The 21456-nt window shown below is 40.9% G+C and overlaps 1 protein-coding gene across 2 annotated transcripts; it reads right to left on the reverse strand.

Moving 5' to 3' along the window:
* On the reverse strand, positions 1-13739 carry apol (apolipoprotein L). 2 transcript variants are annotated; one of them, XM_020051220.2, is made up of 5 exons: positions 13579-13739; positions 13378-13465; positions 6968-7155; positions 2154-2276; positions 1-2047 (listed from the first exon to the last, which is right to left on the reverse strand). In XM_020051220.2, the coding sequence occupies exons 1-5, from the start codon at positions 13719-13721 to the stop codon at positions 1093-1095; spliced, it is 1497 nt and encodes a 498-aa protein (XP_019906779.2). In that variant the 5' UTR covers positions 13722-13739; the 3' UTR covers positions 1-1092. The 2 variants fall into 2 exon arrangements, with proteins under 2 accessions (XP_019906779.2, XP_010890054.2); XM_010891752.4 differs by having other exon boundaries at positions 6968-7555; positions 13579-13668.
* Positions 13740-21456: the final 7717 nt, after the last annotated feature.

The following is a 21456-nucleotide window of genomic DNA, read 5'->3' on the forward strand; positions in this document are numbered from 1 at the left end:
CCAAAGCACATTCTCCCAGAAGCTTTGTGGCTTGTCGATATACATTTTGGCAAATTCCAGTCTTGCTTTTTTATGATTTCAACATTGGTGTCCTCCTTGGTCGTCTTCCATTAAGTCCACAGTGGCTCAAACAGTGACAGATGGTGCGATCTGACACTGATGTACCTTGACCTTGGAGTTCACCTCTAATGTCTTTGGAAGTTGTTCTGGGCTCTTTGGTTACCATTTGTATTATCCGTCTCTTCAATTTGTCATCAATTTTCCTCTTGCAGCCATGTCCAGGGAGGTTGGCTACAGTCCCGTGGACCTTTATCTACTGAATAATATGTGTAACTGCAGTCACAGGAACATCTAGCTGCTTGGAGATGGTCTTATAGCATTTACCTTTAACATGCTTATCTAAAATGTTCTTTCAAATCTCCTGAGACAACTCTCTCCTTAGCTTTCTGTGGTCCATGTTCAGTGTGGTATACACCATGATACCAAACAGCACAGTGACTACTTTTCACCCTTTAATTATGCAGACTAACTACTGATTACAAGTTTGAAGACACCTGTGATGCTAATTAAATTATCAATTTTTTCTAGGGGTACCATCATTTTTGTCCAGGCCAGTTTCATAACTTTTTGGCTTATTTTCTTTAATTCATTTTCAGTGAGTTTTTATTTATTATTACTTTTGTTTCAAGTTATTTCAGTGAACATTGTGGGTTTTTCTTACTTTAACAAAAGGGTACCAATTTTTTTTTTGTGTGTCTTTCTGTTTCTTGGTTTCTATGTTCAGTTTGGTTCCCCTTGGTTTATTGATTTCACCAGCCATTTTACCCTTTGATTCCCCTTGGTTTTCACCTGTTTCATTTAGTTTGGTCCCCTGTTCCTCATTTGCCCCTCGTTATGTCCCTATTTAATTTCCTCCTGCCCTAGTGTTTGTTTTCTGTCATTGTCTCTGATACATTAACAAGGTCGTGAATACACAATCAGATACAAAAATGTATGAAAGTAAGTAAATTTGTTAGAAATATGCCTCATGCACATAAAAGCTAGTAAATCATTGTTGTGCAACTGCTTTATCAACATGTGTTTTTTGTTCCCTCAGCTTCTCTCCTCCAAAGGGTAAAATGGCTGCTCCAGTATTTCCTGGCACTTCTTAATCTTCAAAATTCCTCTACATAGCAAATCATTGATCCTCTGCCAGGATTCCAGCTCTTTGCGCCACAATACTGATCGGGCACATAAAAATTGGGAGATTTCACTTTTACTGCCTTTGGCCAGGTTTATGCTATCTTTGCAGATGAAGAAGGCATCCAGGCCAATGAAAAGGGCATTGAGGGTGATGAAACCAACCCGAGCTGCTTTGCCAAGGGCAAGTGGGGTGCCTTTGGCCACCTGTCCAATGTCCGGGATGTCCCCTGCTAGCTTGGACAGGCTTCGTGCAGCTTGGCCTTCCTGAAGTGTCACCATACCAACGGTTGCACAAAGGTTTTCTGTCCCCAAGACCTTTACAGCTGAGACACAGTCCACCATGGAGTCGATGGCTTTCCCGACTGCGCCAGCAGTGGCAATCACTTTTCCTGCTACCAGTACGTCATTCAGCTTATTTCTCCCCAGGATTGGTTCCCTATTCCTGGCCACATCCTCCATACACTCTTGAAGCCTCTCCACATCCTCCATGAAACGCTGAAAGACTTCACTGGCTTTCTTCTGATTGGTTCTATTGACAAAGAACTCTGTAACACAAGTGGTTATACTGTTGACGCCACTGGTGACCCCCAAGCTTACCCCTGCAATGGTGAGGCCTAGAGACACCCCAGCAGTCACAGGGCTAAGAGCTATGCCAACGATGGATAGGACTCCTCCGGTCAACCCAAGTGAGCTGCCGGCTACACTGGAGATCTTAGCCCCCTTTTTCATCCTGTCTAATTTCATAGCACTCTCCCCCAGCTCAGTTAAGAACTTCTCCATCCTGGGTTGGCACTGTTTGAACTGGTCAATAAAGCGCTGAGACATATCGTGGAACAGGAACGCCATTCTGAAGTCCTGGTCCATCCTAACAGAGGGGAATGAGATCTGTTTACTGTATTTCCAAAGACTATTTCCTAGGCTTGCATTCCAATAGACTAGTTCTTGAACCAAACATGGCAGAGTAACATTACCTGATATCGTTCAGTTGATTCAGATGTTGGAGCATATTTTCCAAGGACTCTTCACTCAAATCTTCACCAAGGTTGACCACAGAGTTTTTGTTATTCTTACAAAATGCCCGACAGATGGAGCTACTATAACAATAAAAATACATTTCAACATTAGTGTGCTCTATGAGTTAGCTATGATATGCTTAGATAATAGATTAGATCTCTATCATGTGCCATTTGAATGAAATCACATGAGCCCCTAGGCGACTGTTGATACCTTCTGGCCCTGTCTAGCATGCTTGCCCACATGATTGGAAGGGTCACAATTATTTGTCAGATTGCTCACTTCTCTCATTCTAAGAATTGTGGTGGAGCTATATTGTATGACAGGCTACAAGGTAGGGATGTGCATGAAAAATATTATCACTATCGATAATTCCACAGCTTTTGTTGTTGAATAGTCAACCCCACTCAATCGTGCCAAAGAGAGAAGTACAAAATATGTACTGTAATATGTTATGCATAAAATTCTACGATTTATTTTAAAATGTACTTAACAACCTCAATAACGTTTTAATATAAACAATTAGGCTAGATATAGAGTTATGCTCAAAAGTTGGCATACCTTTGGAGAACTGGTAATATACACTCACCTAAAGGATTATTAGGAACACAATACTAATACTGTGTTTGACCCCCTTTCGCCTTCAGAACTGCCTTAATTCTACGTGGTATTGATTCAACAAGGCGCTGAAAGTATTCTTTAGAAATGTTGGCCCATATTGATAGGATAGCATCTTGCAGTTGATGGAGATTTGTGGGATGCACATCCAGGGCACGAAGCTCCCGTTCCACCACATCCCAAAGATGCTCTATTGGGTTGAGATCTGGTGACTGTGGGGGCCATTTCAGTACAGTGAACTCATTGTCATGTTCAAGAAACCAATTTGAAATGATTCGTGCTTTGTGACATGGGGCATTGTCCTGCTGGAAGTAGCCATCAGAGGATGGGTACATGGTGGTCATAAAGAGATGGACATGGTCAGAAACAATGCTCAGGTAGCTCGTGGCATTTAAACGATGGCCAATTGGCACTAAGGGGCCTAAAGTGTGCCAAGAAAACATCCCCCACACCATTACACCACCACCAGCCTGCACAGTGGTAACAAGGCATGATGGATCCATGTTCTCATTCTGTTTACGCCAAATTCTGACTCTACCATCTGAATGTCTCAACAGAAATCGAGACTCATCAGACCAGGCAACATTCTTCCAGTCTTCAACTGTCCAATTTTGGTGAGCTCGTGCAAATTGTAGCCTCTTTTTCCTATTTGTAGTGGAGATGAGTGGTACCCGGTGGGGTCTTCTGCTGTTGTAGCCCATCCGCCTCAAGGTTGTGCGTGTTGTGGCTTCACAAATTCTTTGCTGCATACCTCGGTTGTAACAAGTGGTTATTTCAGTCAAAGTTTCTCTTCTATCAGCTTGAATCAGTCAGCCCATTCTCCTCTGACCTCCAGCATCAACAAGGCATTTTCGCCCACAGGACTGCCGCATACTGGATGTTTTTCCCTTTTCACACCATTCTTTGTAAACCCTAGAAATGGTTGTGTGTGAAAATCCCAGTAACTGAGCAGATTGTGAAATACTCTGACCGGCCCGTCTGGCACCAACAACCATGCCACGCTCATTCTGACATTCAGTTTGGAGTTCAGGAGATTGTCTTGACCAGGACCACACCCCTAAATGCATTGAAGCAACTGCCATGTGATTGGTTTATTAATAATTGCATTAATGAGAAATTTAACAGGTGTTCCTAATAATCCTTTAGGTGAGTGTATGTGCCATTTGTAAAGAAAAAAAAAAGAGTGGGCAGGCAAAACATGTCTTTTATTTCTTATGGGATTGACATTCAACTCTAGGTCATTACAGAATGAAGCAACAAAGAAAAAAAAAATAACTGACCCTTGTTCAAAAGTCTGCATACCCTTAGTTCTTAATACTGTTTATTGACCCCTTTAGAATCAATGACAGCTTGCATGCTTTTGTAATAGTAGTCTTTGAAGCCTGAATTCTTGCAGGTGGTATAGCTGCCCATTCGTCTTGGCAAAATGCCTCCAGGTCATGCAAAGTCTATGATTGGCTTGCATGAACCGCATGTTTGAGATCTCCCCAGAGTGTCTCGATGATATTAAGGTCAGGAGACTGATGGCCACTCCAGAACCTTCACCCTTTTCTGCATTAACCACTGGAGGGTCAACTTGGCCTTGTGCTTAGGGTCATTGTCATGCTGGAAAGTCCAAGAGTGTCCCATGCGCAGCTTTCGTGCAGAAGAATGCAAATTGTCTGCCAGTATTTTTTGATAACATGCTGCATTCATCTTGCCATCAATTTTCACAAGATTCCCTGTGCCTTTAGAGCTCACACTCCCCCAAAACATCAGTGAGCCACCACCATGCTTCACAGTGGGGATGGTATTCTATTCACTCTAGGCCTCGTTGACCCCTCTCCAAACATAGCGCTTATGGTTGTGACCCTGTCACTCCAAATTACAATATGCCAGATGCTCTGAGGCATGTCAAAGTGTTGTCGGGGGAAAATTGTAAACAGGCTTTTTTGTGTCATTGGCGCAGTAAAAGCTTCTTTTTGGCAACTCGACCATGCATCTAATTTTTGTTCAAGTATCGTTGTATTGTGCTCCATGAAACAACCACATAGTCTTTTTCCAGAGCAGCCTGTATTTCGCCTGAGGTTACCTGTGGGTTTTTCTTTGTTTCTCAAAAGAATTTCTGGCAGTTTTGGATGAAAGGTTTCTTGGTCTACCTGATCTTGGCTTTGTATCAAGAGATCCCTGAATTTCCACTTCTTAATAAATGATTGAACAGTACTGACTGACATTTGCAAGGCTTTGGATATCTTTTTATATCCTTTTCCATCTTTATAAAGATCCATTACCTTGTTACGCAGGTCTTTCAACAGTTATTTTCTGCTCACCATGGCTCAGTATCTAGCCTGCTCAGTGCATCCATGTCAGAGCTATCAAAAACATTGACTATTGCAATTTAAAAAGCCACAAGTGTGGGAAATCCACCTTTAATTGCAATTTTCACCTACAGTGGGGTGAACAAGTATTTGATACACTGCCGATTTTGCAGGTTTTCCTACTTAAAAAGCATGTAGAAGTCTGTAATTTTTATCATAGGTACTCTTCAACTGTGAGAGACGGAATCTAAGACAAAAATCCAGAAAATCACTTTGTATGATTTTTAAGTAATTAATTTGCATTTTATTGCATGACAAGTATTTGATACATCAGAAAAGCAGAACTTAATATTTGGTACAGAAACCTTTGTTTGCAATTACAGAGATCATACGTTTCCTGTAGTTCTTGACCAGGTTTGCACACACTGCAGCAGGGATTTTGGCCTACTCCTCCATACAGACCTTCTCCAGATCCTTTAGACTTCCTCCATGCTTCACGGTTGGGATGGTGTTCTTGGGGTTGTACTCATCCTTCTTCTTCCTCCAAACATGGCAAGTGGAGTTTAGACCAAAAAGCTCTATTTTTGTCTCATTGGACCACATGACCTTCTCCCATTCCTCCTCTGGATCATCCAGATGGTCATTGGCAAACTTCAGACGGGCCTGGACTTGCGCTGGCTTGAGTAGGGGGACCTTGCGTGCGCTGCAGGATTTGAATCCATGACGGCGTAGTGTGTTACTAATGGTTTTCTTAGAGACTGTGGTCCCAGCTCTCTTCAGGTCATTGACCAGGTCCTGCCGTGTAGTTCGGGGCTGATCCCTCACCTCATGATCATTGATGCCCCACGAGGTGAGATCTTGCATGGAGCCCCAGACCGAGGGAGATTAACCGTCATCTTGAACTTCTTCCATTTTCTAATAATTGTGCCAACAGTTGTTGCTTTCTCACCAAGCTGCTTGCCTATTGTGCTGTAGCCCATCCCAGCCTTGTGCATGTCTACAATTTTATCCCTGATGTCCCTACACAGCTCTCTGGTCTTGGCCATTGTGGAGAGGTTGGAGTCTGTTTGATTGAGTGTGTGGACAGGTGTCTTTTATACTGGTAACGAGTTCAAACAGGTGCAGTTGATACAGGTAATGTGTGGAGAACAGGAGGGCTTCTTAAAGAAAAACTAACATGTCCGTGAGAGTTGGAATTCTTATTGGTTGGTAGGTGATCAAAATCTTATGTTATGCAATAAAATGCAAATTAATTATTTAAAAATCATACAATGCGATTTTCTGGATTTTTGTTTTAGATTCCGTCTCTCACAGTTGAAGTGTACCTATGATAAAACTACTTTGACCTCTACATGCTTTGTAAATAGGATAACCTGCAAAATCAGCAGTGCATCAAATACTTGTTCTCCCCACTGTATATGTCACCTTATGTTTCTGTAACAAGGCCAAACATTCAAGGGTATGTAAAATTTTTATCGGGCCCATTTGGGTGATTTGGGCTATCAGTATGATTTAAAAAGGAACAAAACAACTATGTGATAATAAATGGCTTCATATGATCACTATTCTTAAATAAAAGACAAATTCTTTGCATGACCAGTCAAATTTTCAAAATCATTGCCAAAATTTCATAATTTCTGTCAGGATATGCAAACTTATGAGCACAACTGTACTTTTACTTGGGAGACAGATTCAGAAATGTCATAACAGCAGCATAACCTTTTTGCTGGTTTTCCCCTTTAAAGCAGTTATCTTTCCTAACTTTTCAGTCAGGATGTGGTTTGATCTATAATTTATAATGGAAAATAGACATTAAATATTTAAAATTATGATAATTCACTGATAATTAAACTTACCTTTGCTCCATTGTATTACAGAGCTGCTTGCTGAACTGTATGTATCTGTCCAGCTGAAAGGTCAGTACTTCTACATTGAAGAGACTGGGCATAAAGAAGTCCTTGGCATCCCGCTTAAAATGGATGAGGAGAGGGTAGGCCTTTCTGGCATCAGTGATGATAGCCTGGACACTGGCAGGGCTCATCCCCTGAGGCAGACAAAGGAACGTGTTCTCGTCAAACACAGACAGGCAGGTGACTGCCAGGCACTCTGCACCAAGTAGAAAGCAGTCCAGCTTCTCCATCCCATCCAAAGTGTCTTTCAGTACAGCATCAAGCTCCTTCTCCAGTGCTTCAAGCTTTCTGGATGCATTCAGGCCACTTAATATGTACTCCCCAAATGCCTTGAACTTGGTCGTTGAGTTACGGACATCAGCAAACTTTAGATTGATTCGCTCAGCTCTCTTTTGGATGTCTTTCATCATTTCCAGTTCTCCCTCCCTAAGAAGGACCCATTTGTAATGCCTCTCACAGAACTCCCTCACTGTTTCAATGTGGCAGAGGGTGTCAAAGACGTACTTAACCAAGAGCTCCCCAATCAACTTGGATCTGTAACAATAGAGGTCTTCTGTTAGGTGCTATTGAGTTGGGGATATTAAGTATATAAAAACTAGCCAAAATATGTAATACACAAATCTGTGACAATTGATTTCGTATCATGTTATGTTAGGTAACATTACAATGTGCTAATATGCTATGTATATGTTACAAACGCTGCTAAGACGTATTATATATTATGAACGCAACTAAAACATAGAATATATTGCAAATTCAAATAAGAAATGTCAGTAACTGCCAGACTTGAACAGACGGGCACGCTACTCACTGCTCGAAATAGGGTTATCCCATTTGGAGGGAGGAGTAATGGGCTTACCAAGGGCTCTTCAAGGTTATGAATGCATTTTAAGGTTACAGTTAATGTTAGGTAACACATCATTGAGGCTGAAGTTAGGGTTAATGTTATGTATCACAGCACTGGGTTTATGGTTAGGGTTAAGGTTTGGGTTAATGTCATAAAATGAAAAAGGTTAGGTTAAGGTCTGGTTAGGGTTAAGTATCACAGCACTGGGGTTAAGGTTTGGCTTATGCCCAGCCTACCTTGTGAGTGTAGTAAGGGTTAAACAGTGAGTATTTTCATTAAGGAATGGTAGATTGGTGGAAACATCCCTGACTTTCAATCCAATGGTCGCAAATTAAAATCCAACCTAAGGCGATTTTATTTAAAAAACATCACTCAAAACTTACTTGACCTAATGTAATATACACCGATCAACCATAACATTATGACCACTGACAGGTGAAGTGAATAACACTGATAATCTCGTTATCATGGCAGCTGTCAGTGGGTGGGATTTATTAGGCAGCAAGTGAACATTTGGTCCTCAAGGTTGATGTGTTAAAAGAAGGAAAAATGGGCAAGTGTAAGGATCTGAGCAACTTTGACAAGGGCCAAATTGTGATGACTAGACGACTAGGTCAGAGCATCTTGCCGGTCTGCAGTGGTCAGTACCTATCAGTGTGGTCCAAGGGTCCAAGGAAGGAAAAGCGGTGAACCGGTGACAGGGTCATGAGCGGCCAAGGCTCATTGATGCACGTGGGGAGCGAAGGCTGGCCCGTGAGGTCTGATCCAACAGATAAGCTACTGTAGCTCAAATTGCTGAAAAAGTTCATGCTAGAACTGATAAAAAAGTTGTCAGAACACACAGTGCATCACAGTTTGTTGCGTATGGGGCTGCGCAGCCGCAGACAAGTCAGGGTGCCCATGCTGACCATGGTCCACTGCTGAAAGCACCTACAATAGGCATGTGAGCCTCTCGCAATTTACAGGAGTTAAAGGATTATCTGCTAATGGCTTGGTGCCAGATACCACACAGCACACCTTCAGAGGTCTAGTGGAGTCCATGCCTCAACGGGTTAGGGCTGTTTTGGTGGCAAAAGGGGGACCTACACAATATTAGGCAGGGGGTCATAATGTCTGATCGGTGTATCTTACAAATGTCAGGGCTGTCAAATACACTGAACAAAAATATAAACGCAACACTTTTGTTTTTGCCCCCATTTATCATGAGCTGAACTCAAAGATCAAAGACTTTCTCTATGTACACAAAAGGCCTATTTCTGTCTAAATCTGTGTTAGTGAGCACTTCTCATTTGCCGAGATAATCCATCCACCTCACAGGTGTGGCATATCAAGATGCTGATCAGACAGCATGATTACTTTACAGGTGTGCCTTAGGCTGGCAACAATAAAAGGCCACTCTAAAATGTGCATTGATACAGTCTATCGATCTATCAATATAGGTGACGATAACTGACTTTTTCATCAAGTGAAAAGATGAGTGAATCGTGTAGCCAGCGAAGTGTTTGTCTGTCCTGAACAAATCCTAATATCCACCAGAAATGTTATATTTTAGGCTTCCTATAATGTAGCTGCAGAAGGTTGTAGCCGGTGAAGTTTTAGTACGTCCTGAACGGTCCGGCAAAAAGAGTTGTGAATCCAGAGTCACAAAAAAGATTAGTTCAAAACGAATGAATAATTCGCGAACTGCGCATTACTACTGGCAATACATGGCGGATAACACTGGAAATTCGTCTGGGCAAAGGACAAGCAACACAGACTATGCACAAAACATTGAGCGGGAAAATAAACTAGCTTGTCAGAACAAAGCTATTTGCTCATAAATAGTTTTTTTCCTGCTATATAAATAAACTTGCTTGCATGCATAAACATTTTTTTTTTCTCAAAGTAGGTTCACAGTTAGCCAGATGTAGGTTTTGCACTTTTTCGTGGTTGTGCACCGCAAATACGACTAGGTTATAAAAAAGGTTTCCCCCTATTTCTCTAGTAGTTAGCTTGAGATATTTTAAGGTATATAAATTAAAAATGTTGCATGTTTGTAATAAATGTGTCTGTATTTGCTAGCTGACTATCTAGCTACTTCGCTATTATCCTTGGGTTCCACGTGGCACCTCATCAAATAAAAATCTGACAAATTCACTGAAAATGCATCTACCTCCAAGGATAAGACCAACCGCAACACAATCTGGTAACTTTTATGGAAACCATATTCAGGAATTGATTGAACAGTTGATCAGTTATTTCAGCTATCAATCTTGTGTTAAATCAGCTGTCACCAAGATACTTAACAGAGATTTCAGTTTTTGAATTAAATTGTTCAAGTTATAGGTCACATTAAAGGTGGAAAATTTCTGACATGATTTCTCTTTTTCTCATTCTTTTACATCACAAGAACCTGGCATTTTAACAGTGGTGTGTAGACTTTTTATATCCACTGTAGCTGCTCTGTAAGTAAAAGTTTGTTAGAGCTTTAAAATACAGTATCAAAATAAACTTCTGGAAGAACACAGCTTACTAAATGTACTAATCCTTTTCATCAAAAAGGACAAAAAAAGACATCTGCACTATGAGATCGACAGTCCTGGCTGGCTTACAAGTATGCCTTAGAGAGGAGGCATCAGACTTCTTTAAGACCTTCAAGATACATATCTCCCTGGGTTTCCTCATTCTGTATGTGCACTTTTTCGTACTCTTCCCCCTTTACGTTCTTGTTTCTTTTTCTATGCAGCTCTGTATGACTACATTGAAAAAGTCTGTTTGCACTCTTTAAATGGTTTAACTTTTTAAAAAAATACAAAATTATGTATCAATCATCCTCAAGAAACAGGTTTTTATATCTGTTCGATTCTGGCCAGACGCTCTCTTAGTGCTGTTTGGACTTATGTATGCCCTCCACCCTAGCTACCTAAAGAAGTTGAGTAACTTCTTTGATTTCATTCAGGTGGTGCTGGTAAACATAGATGATTTTTGAATGTAATTTTATGCTCAACATAACTGACATTTTTTTTTTTGTACTTTTATATTGGACATGTTACATTTAAGGAGCTACTGTATGTATTTTTTTCATCTTTGCATTAACAGTACTGTATATTAGCAAATGAATGTATTTAAATCTCCTCTGTTTACAAAATATCTCCTTTTCACATGTTGTGATTAGAGAAAAATGCATGTTAGGCTTCCTGTCCAGCCTTCATTGTTTACAAAATTCAATAAACAGAGGGTCAAATTAGACAGCCTAATATGTAATATCATCTTGAATTACAACCCAAATAATGACAGACTTTGTGTTCTGTTTATATTTCATATGAAGCAGCTTTAACACTCAATGGCATTTCTCTGTTTTTATCACAAGAAAAGATTGTTAAAACAATGTTTAAGTAATTTGATTAAATAATGTTAATCAGAACCAGTTGTGTCAACAGAGGAACAAAAATGAGTCTTTTGACTGTATACCCTTTTGACCAGTTAGTATTATAAATCATTTTAAATAAAAAAAATTGAAGAACCAGATGAGATGTAAAGCATCTGTACTGTCCGGAACAAAGTTAAGCCATTTTCCTAATAAACTTTGTGTCAGACAATTTTTAGCATTTGATTAAGATGTTGCTGCTTTCCTATGCTAAGATGCAATTTTTAGGAAATACAATGGAGAGAACAAGTATTTGATACACAACCAATTTTGCAGGTTTACCCACTTACAAAGCATGTAGAACTCTGTCATTTTTATCATAGGTACTCTTCAACTGTGAGTGACGGAATCTAAAAATCCAGAAAATCACATTGTATGATTTTTAAGTAATTAATTTGCTTTTTATTGCATGACATAAGTATTTGATACATCAGAAAAGCACAACTTAATACTTGGTACAGAAACCTTTGTTTGCATTTACAGAGATCATACGATTCCTGTATTCTTGACCAGATTTGCACACATTGCAGCAGGGCTTTTGGCCCACTCCTCTATACAGACCTTCTCCAGATCCTTTAGGTTTCAGGGCTATCGCTGGGCAATACAGACTTTCAGCTCCCTCCAAAGATGTTCTATTGGGTTCAGGTCTGGAGACTGGCTAGGCCACTCCAGGACCTTGAGATGCTTCTTACAGAGCCACTCCTTAGTTGCCCTGGCTGTGTTTCGAGTCGTTGTTATGCTGGAAGACCCAGCCACGACCCATCTTCAATGCTCTTACTGAGGGAAGGAGGTTGTTGGCCAAGATCTCGGGATACATGGCCCCCTCCATCCTTCCCTCAATACAGTGCAGTCGTCTTGTCCCATTTGCAGAAAAGCATCCCCAAAGAATGATGTTTCCACCCCCATGTTTCACGGTTGGGATGGTGATCTTGGGGTTGTACTCATCCTTCTTCCTCCAAACACGGCGACTGGAGTTTAGACCAAAAAGCTCTATTTTTGTCTTATCAGACCACATTACCTTCTCCCATTCCTCCTCTGGACCATCCAGATGTTCATTGGCAAACTTCAGATGGGCCTGGCCCTGGACTTGCGCTGGCTTGAGTAGGGGGACCTTGCATGCGCTGCAGGATTTGAATCCATGACGGCGTAGTGTGTTACTAATGGTTTTCTTTGAGACTGTGGTCCCAGCTCTCTTCAGGTCATTGACCAGGTCCTGCCATGTAGTTCTGGGCTGATCCCTCACCTTCCTCATGATCATTGATTACCACAAGGTGAGATCTTGCATGGAGCCCCAGACCGAGGGAGATTGACCGTCATCTTGAACTTCTTAATTTTTTTTATAATTGCGCCAACAGTTGTTGCCTTCTCACCAAGCTGCTTGCCTATTGTGCAAGCAGCCTGCAAAATAGGCAGTGTAGCAAAAACTTGTTCTCCCCACTGTGGCTGTTTTTCAAATCTGTTGCAATAAAAAGTTTCTTAAACTGTTTTTCTTATGTTTATGCAACTTGAGTGATTCTTTCCAGAAAAGCGTTTAAGTATATGAATTAATTACATATGAGTGACATTTACACTATTGATTCAAGTATTTAGCATCAATGTAGTAGAATCAGCTCCACTTATCTACTGTACTTAGTTTAACCTAATTTATTTAAGTAAAGTTAACTATATTGAAGCCAGTTGCTTATACTCAAATATGGAGGAGTTAGAATACTCTATTGAATAAGTTATTGAATTCACATGGTTCAAGGCAATAGGTTTCCCAGAACTATGAGTAAACTAAACTTATCAGGTTTTACAGTGCATTTTCTAATTGATCAATACATTCAAAATACATTTGAAATACATACACTGAAGAAAATATAACATCAATATGCAGTAGTGTCAGGTAATACTGAGATAAAGTTCATTAAAGGAAATTAGTCAATTGAAATAAGTCTATAAAAGCCCTAATATATGAATTTCACAACTAGGAATACAGTGCTGTTGGTCATTAATCAAAATAGAAACACTCCCAACATTTACACGCAGCTAAACAATTATCAGTTAATCAACATTGGACAATGTAATTTTTCCAGGATGGGGTATTGTCTGTATCAGTCTCACCGTGACATAGCGCTCTCCACGAGTTTGGACATTTCTGGGTTTAGTTGATATCGGTTCTGCTGACAAGTTGCGCTGAATTGCTATGTACCTACCACACATGTCATGAAAAGATTAAATTCTGAAAATAAATCTATCATGATTTCAATGTGCTGTGTTTATTCGACTTTTCAAAGTATAACATTTATATTGAAATGTACTCACCAAATGACGCTACTGAAGGTTGTGAACAATAAGTGGAATGTAACCTCCACTCTCGGAAACTTGTACTTTTGTAACAAAGTGTTATCAAAACGCCCCGAAACTCTTGCCCCACTGCGGTTTCCCACACCCTGTTGGAGCTTCATGTATAGAGAAGTGTGAATAACTAATTTGCATGTGCAAAGTTCGAGGAGTTGCCAGAAATTTCAAGAGCTGACTGGTAAAAATCGTTTTATATCGCGACTTCTCTGTACTGGCCTTTTACTTGTCACCATAAGAAATATCTTAACTTGTTTGGACACACTCCGAAACAGGCATTTTCATGCTGTGTATAGGCCGTATAAAATAAGTATGTTGTATTTGTGCCCAGACAATAGATGCCCAAGTCACGTGATCCAAGCAAATTAATTGTCGTTATCATACTCATCCGATTTGAAGAAATTGATACATGTTATTTTAAGGTTTTTATTTTTCATTTTTCCCCCTTGAAGATTTCAGTTTGTTTTTCAATTGAATTGTTCACATTATAGGTCACATTAAAAGTAGAAAAAGTTCTGACATGATTTAGCTATGTCTCCTTCTTTTACATCACAAAAACCTGGCATTTTAACAGGGGTGTGTAGACTTTTTATATCCACTGTAGGTTCTGCAGGCTACTTCGTCTTAGTACTCTGTTTTTCTATTGAGTCAATGGCATCGTATCACCTTAAGTCGTTCCAACACTTTCCGTTCAGAGTCTTTGCTTCCCTGTACTGTTGCTTTATTTTCTTTATTTTATCAGGGATCTGTTTGTTAGATCGGATGAAAACCATTACAAGAAGCCTAAAGCAAACGATACACATCGCCATTCGAATAGAACAACATGCCATTTACATTTTCACACCACGTAACGCTCAATCCGCAAACCCCGCCCTAAGTCCTAAAGTCCGGGGCTTGGCACCAAGTGGGAGCCGGGCTACTCGGCCGTTGCCTATTGGCCGACTGGCCCTGGTCCGTGTCAGCGGAAACAGAAAAAAAGCTTACTGTACATTAGGTAGCTGTCGGTAACGAGTTGTACCTTTGTTGGGTACCTTTGTTACATACAATATTCAATATTAAGCACATTATAGCTAGATAACTGACCATAGTAAAACATTTATTTATAGATATATTTATACACATACATACCTAATAAAATTAACCAGACTATTGACTATTTAATCCATCTTGCTCCAAGGAAGGCCCGGGGCCTGGTCTTCATCCAGAAAGAAGAAATATATTATCTGTATGTTGAATGTTTAACTACAGTTACTGTGTTAGATTTGTGCGGTTTGTCATTTTATTAGAATTTTTATAATTTGTTAATTGCCAAGGTTTACACCATTTTAATAGCGTGTGGTTGGGAACCTACACAATACTGCTGGCAAGGATGAAAATTATAGGTGAATGAAAATTTATATATATATATATATATATATTTATATATACACTCACCTAAAGGATTATTAGGAACACCTGTTCCATTTCTCATTAATGCAATTATCTAATCAACCAATCACATGGCAGTTGCTTCAATGCATTTAGGGGTGTGGTCCTGGTCAAGACAATCTCCTGTACTCCAAACTGAATGTCAGAATGGGAAAGAAAGGTGATTTAAGCCAGACGGGCCGGTCTGAGTATTTCACAATCTGCTCAGTTACTGGTATTTTCACGCACAACCATTTCTAGAATTACAAAGAATGGTGTGAAAAGGGAAAAACATCCAGTATGCGGCAGTCCTGTGGGCGAAAATGTCTTGTTGATGCTAGAGGTCAGTGGAGAATGGGCCGACTGATTCAAGCTGATAGAAGAGCAACTTTGACTGAAATAACCACTCGTTACAACCGAGGTATGCAGCAAAGCATTTGTGAAGCCACAACACGCACAACCTTGAGGCGGATGGGCTACAACAGCAGAAGACCCCACCAGGTTCCACTCATCTCCACTACAAATAGGAAGAAGATGCTACAATTTGCACGAGCTCACCAAAATTGGACAGTTGAAGACTGGAAGAATGTTGCCTGGTCTGATGAGTCTCGATTTCTGTTAAGACATTCAGATGCTAGAGTCAGAATTTGGCATAAACAGAATGAGAACATGGATCCATCATGCCTTGTTACCACTGTGCAGGCTGGTGGTAGTGGTGTAATGGTGTGGGGGATGTTTTCTTGGCACACTTTAGGCCCCTTAGTGCCAATTGGGCATTGTTTATATGCCACGGCCTACCTGAGCATTGTTTCTGACCATGTCCATCCCTTTATGACCACCATGTACCCATCCTCTGATGGCTACTTCCAGCAGGATAATGCACCATGTCACAAAGCTCGAATCATTTCAAATTGGTTTCTTGAACATGACAATGAGTTTAATGTACTGAAATAGCCCCCACAGTCACCAGATCTCAACCCAATAGAGCATCTTTGGGATGTGGTGGAACGGGAGCTTTGTGCCCTGGATGTGCATCCCACAAATCTCCATCAACTGCAAGATGCTATCCTATCAATATGGGCCAACATTTCTAAAGAATGCTTTCAGCACCTTGTTGAATCAATGCCACACAGTTCTGAAGGCAAAAGGGGGTCAAACACAGTATTAGTATGGTGTTCCTAATAATCCTTTAGGTGAGTGTGTATATATATATATATATATATATATATACCAATATATTCACTAATTCCGTTCTGACACTGCTTTTTGGAGATTAGATGCATAACTAATTATAAGTTGATAGAATTCCTACGCATGCTACACCTCAAACGCGTTGCATCCACAAAACATACTCCTGGTGCTGTATGTCTGCATCGTAACACTTTGGAAACGACTGAACACCGTTAAGCTATTCATAGCGTGAACATATAGCTACATTTTGGTGGGGGTGGCAGACAGTGATGGGAGACCAAGTCGTACTCTGACTAGATTGGTGTTTGATCACACTTAGGCGATAGCATCATTCAGGAAGGGAATATTTGATTGATACTGTGTGATGGTAATTCCATGTATCGACACTCTTAAAGGGGTAAGAAACAGAGACATTCTAACAGTTTTATTAACTATTATGCAAATATGAGAGACGCGTCAACCGCTTACCAACATAATCGTCTGAGGAGTCTCTGACTCAAAACATGCACAATCCGTATTTATTACATAGAATAAGGGGTGTGGTAAGATGTTGCCATCTGTCTTGTCACATAAGAGTTTACCCAAAGGGCGGGCTGTCCCCCCACCTTATCCTTCCTGCCATAAATAACTTCTTCAATTCTAAGAGTTCCAACCAAACCCGAACAGACAATAGATGCCCTGATGAGTTATACAGATGAGGAGATAAAGAGTAACCATTTCATCAGCTGATACCCCCTTGGCAAATACCAGATCCCCCACATTCCTCTACCTATCTAAACAATGGGACTCAAGTCCTTTAATCAGTAAGAATGCATCAGGCTTCAGAAACTTCGCCAACAATCCATCCTCTTGATACCATGTTAAACCTTTGTATTAATCACTCATTAGGATGTAGACTGCAATAAAACAGTACTCTTTAACAACATGACCCAGTCAATATCATTACCCTTAATGATTAGAGAACGGAACAAATCTGAAATGTCTGGATCCTCATTTACATTCTTCTAGACGTTTACCTTCGTATTAACTCCAAGATCACACATTGTCATCATACAGAATCATAACATAGTACAGCAAAACCTTTTTCTGAAGTTCAAACAGTTCTATGAAAATGGTAGGTAAGACAGGAGAAATCAATTGCACAATAAACGGTTTAATATACTTGCAAGGAGAGAGTACACAGGTTACAAAGTAACAGTGAATAGTCTCTTCTTTCCACATACCATAAGCTTTCCAATCGACTTTCCGTCTCCCCTTCTGTATTTTCTTAATTTTCCCCTGCTCGTATTCCTCCAACTTCTCTTTCAACCCATGCAACTGTCTTTGGCTAAAGCTGCCATTCTTTGGAAAACCCAAAAACTCCCAGAGATACAATTGTTCACATGTCCAAACACCATACTTATCTTTCATTACCTCTGCCGGCCCAACGTAACTACGAGGGACGTTCAATGGTTTACTACCGCACTTCCCCATGTTCCTGATTCATCCAGTAAATCTAGTTTACCTCAATCAGCGTGCCCAGCATGCGTTGATAAGCTTGTCAGCCCGTAAGTGAGATATTATAAAAGGTCCAACCTTTTACTGCAGATTTTAACTATAAAGTCCAACTTTAACTGCAGATTTATTTGAAAGGTCCAACCTTTACTGCAGATTTTAAACCGCGGTCTAACCGCTAACCGTATTGCGTCCTTACCTCCAAATTCAATTTCCGCAGGAAACCTGTACTGATCAGGTACGAGTCACAGCTCCAGTCAGGTACTCTCTCTCAACCCCTCAAAGGATTAGCCTATTAGGGGGATAATAGAGTCCCAGAGAGTGTTCTCTGGCCGTGCACAGTAAACCTGTCGTGGAAAAAGACTCGAACCAAGCAGACTTAGGATCCCGAAACGTGCCCCCAAAATGTGATGGTAATTCCATGTATCCACACTCTTAAAGGAGTAAGAAACAGAGACAAAGTTCTCTTGGCACATTCTAACAGTTTTATTAACTATTATGCAAATATGAGAGACGCGTCAACCACTTACCAACATAATTGTCTGAGGAGTCTCTGACTCAAAACATGCACAATCCATATTTATTACATAGAAAAAGGGGTGTGGTAAGATGCTGCCATCTGTCTTGTCACATAAGAGTTTACCCAAAGGGCGGGCTGTCCCCCCACCTTATCCTTCCTGCCATAAATAACTTCTTCAATTCTAAGAGTTCCAACCAAACCCGAACAGACAATAGATGCCCTGATGAGTTATACAGATGAGGAGATAAAGAGTAACCATTTCATCAGCTGATACCCCCTTGGCAAATACCAGATCCCCCATATTCCTCTACCAATCTAAACAATGGGACTCAAGTCCTTTAATCAGTAAGAATGCATCAGGCTTCAGAAACTTCCCCAACAACTGTCACAGGATACGTTTAGGATGAGATGGTGTACCCAACCGTGTTATGACGTCATGTGTTTAGAAGCTACAATATGGGGATATTATTAGAATGTTAGGTATTGTCGCCTTTATTTTGCAGGACTCGTGTCATGGAGAACTGCAATGCTGCATAGTATTCACATGATGTCATTTATGTCTAGTGGAATTGACCGTTTTGTAGGACAGCTTTATCGACAATGTGATACCTACTGCAGTTGCTTTGGTTGGTGACTTCAGTTCTGTGAACGGATTCTGGCTGTGGCAGGCAACACCAAGGCCGAAGCAGTTTAACATTTTCCAAGCATAACCTGCCAGTTTCGCATCGTTATGACTGTGTTTTTTGAATGAATGGTGTCCTGCGCAGTGTAACAGAGTGCAGGAGTTAATGTGAAGAGGGCTTCATGCCTAATGTGTAGGATGCAGCTGTATTTGTCGTATTTGTGTCATCGCGCGGCTGGTTTGTCTGTGTTCTATGTATGGATTCATGTGTGTGCATGTGCATTCATGTGCGTACAGCTTGCATGTTGCAGCACCGTATCTGTTAATTTTTAAGTGTTGACTGTGTTTCCTGCAGTTGTGCTGCATCAGGTGTGCTACATCGCTACATCTGGATCTGGTCGTTGAGTGCTCCTGGACTGTCTGTGTCTTAGTGGCAGGTGTGCTGTTGTTGCCTGGCTGGCATCTTTGGGTGGGTTTAATCTTACTGCACTTTGTTGTGGAAATTTCTTATACAATGTATTCTGACTGTATAAAGGAGTGAGTCCCACTGTTAAGATAGGTACAGGAATGTGTGGGACCTGGTATTTGCATAGGGGGCATCTATTGTCTGTCCAGATGCAGATCAATGGGTTTTAGGACAGGATAGGAGAAGATACAGCAAGGGGGCAGTAAGGTCAGTTGGCCCCTTTGGGTAAACATTATGGCAGGAAGGATAAGGTGGGGGAAGATAGCATTTGACGTGTGTGATAGAACAAAGGGAAAGGTGTTTGATTGACATGAAACAGATGGCAGCATCTTACCACACCCCTTCTTCCTATGTAATAAATACTGTCGAAATGATGTTTTTATTTAGAAACTATCCACCGTTACTTTGTAACCTGTATACTTTCTCCTTGCAAGCAAGATTAAAACCGTTTATTGCGCAATTGATTTCTCCTGTCTTGCCTACCATTTTCATAGAACTATTTGGATTTTAGAAATTGCCATCACAACTTCTATGATGCAGTGATCATTTGCTGTGCCATTTGTCTCTACGGATGCTTCCTATGTGGGGGGTGTGGAGTTTCGGAGAGCCGTTTTCCTCTCTAGATTTCTTCCTCAATTTCAGCCCCTCTTAGGGAGTCTTTCCTAGCCACTGTGCTTCAACATTGTTGTTGCTTTCTCCTTGGGGTTTCAGGCTGAGTGTTTTGTAAAAGCACTTTGTGACAACTGCTGATGTAAAAAGGGCTTTATAAATACATTTTATTGATTGATTACCAAGTTAAGTCTTTTAAGCCAGGACACATAGGAGATGGTTTGTGGTCGTAGCCAACCATTACACAGACTATTATAAGAAAGGTTTATCCGACAAAATACCCTTGTATGGTATGTTCCAACTGTTGAAACTCAACAAATTATTCTCTGTAATATGATTTACAATCAAAAGTCTTCAGTTGTAGATCGCAGTTGGGTTGTCTTTGGTCCGTTCTTTCAGGGCGGTGGTGACTGACCCAGGTCCCTGATCTACCAGGTCCAGTGTATAAAATTTCGTGGGCGTTCCTGATCCCTCCAATAGGAGAATGTCATCCAGCCGTCCCTCCTTTTGGTCCTCTCCCATGGGTGTCTGTGAGGTTGGTTGGGCTGGAACATCCTCTTTTCCTTCTCCAGGGCCCGCCCCATCGGCACCTTGGGGAGGGGGCCCTGGCACTCGTTGTGTTGCTCTACTTCCTGTTTCTTCATCAGGCTTGATGTTGGCCAACCCCACCAATGCTTTTTCTGCTTTCCGCTTCTTCTTCTCCTCCCTGTATTGTTCCCTCTTCTTTGCTTGTTCTATCCACACAGCTATTGCCGTTATTTGGGCTTGGATTTTTTTCCGTCTTCTTCCCTTGCTTAAAATTTCCTTACTTTGCAAATTTCGCCTAATGAACTGCAGTTCTACTAATTTAAAGTTGCCTGAAAAATCTAAAAGCTTTTTCCATTCTCCTATGTACGTAATGCCACACGGGTGATTATTGCGCATGTATTTTTCATCTGTGGTTAACGTTTTCTCATTACATTGCCCCATTTTATAATACTATATTTGCATTTACTTACCTGGGACGTCCCTTCTAATTTTAACTTTAATTCAATAAAAGGTTCTTATCTTGTTTATAGTGAATCCTATCGAATCCACCATTTACTGTCTCTCCACGAAAATCCCTGATCTCAGCGTTTAGGTTGGTTGGAAATCCCAGATTCCCCACCAGGTCCCAGACCTAGACAACGTATCCCTGACACGTTTTTAATCTAACCCACGACTGTCGTTTAGGTTGGCTAGAAATCCCTGATTTCTCCACCAGGTCCCAGACCTAGACAACGTATCCCTGACACATTTTTAATCTAACCCACGACCGTAGAGAGCGTTTAGGTTGGCTAGAAATCCCTGATTTCCCCACCAGGTCCCAGACCTAGACAACGTATCCCTGACACGCTTTTTATCTAACCCACGAATACAGTTTCTTAGTGGTTTCCACACGACTCACTACTTTTTTCTAAAAGATAACGAAAACTTTTACCGTTTTTCTGTCTCCCGGTGAGGTCCTGGTTCGACGGGATCCTTCACTGTCCCTCGGGACGGCCGCGGATCAAC

This window comes from Esox lucius, chromosome 11 (genome assembly GCF_011004845.1).
Source record: "Esox lucius isolate fEsoLuc1 chromosome 11, fEsoLuc1.pri, whole genome shotgun sequence".
In the NCBI taxonomy this organism is placed as follows: Eukaryota; Metazoa; Chordata; class Actinopteri; order Esociformes; family Esocidae; genus Esox; species Esox lucius.

Coding starts and splice junctions, on each gene's coding strand:
- apol (XM_010891752.4), bottom strand. CDS start 13,409: ATGTCCAAACTCGTGGAGAGCGCTATGTCACG. Junction 7,556..13,377: donor GTGGAGAGCGCTATGTCACG/GTGAGACTGATA, acceptor CTATTGTTACAG/ATCCAAGTTGATTGGGGAGC. Junction 2,048..2,153: donor AATCAACTGAACGATATCAG/GTAATGTTACTC, acceptor CCCCTCTGTTAG/GATGGACCAGGACTTCAGAA.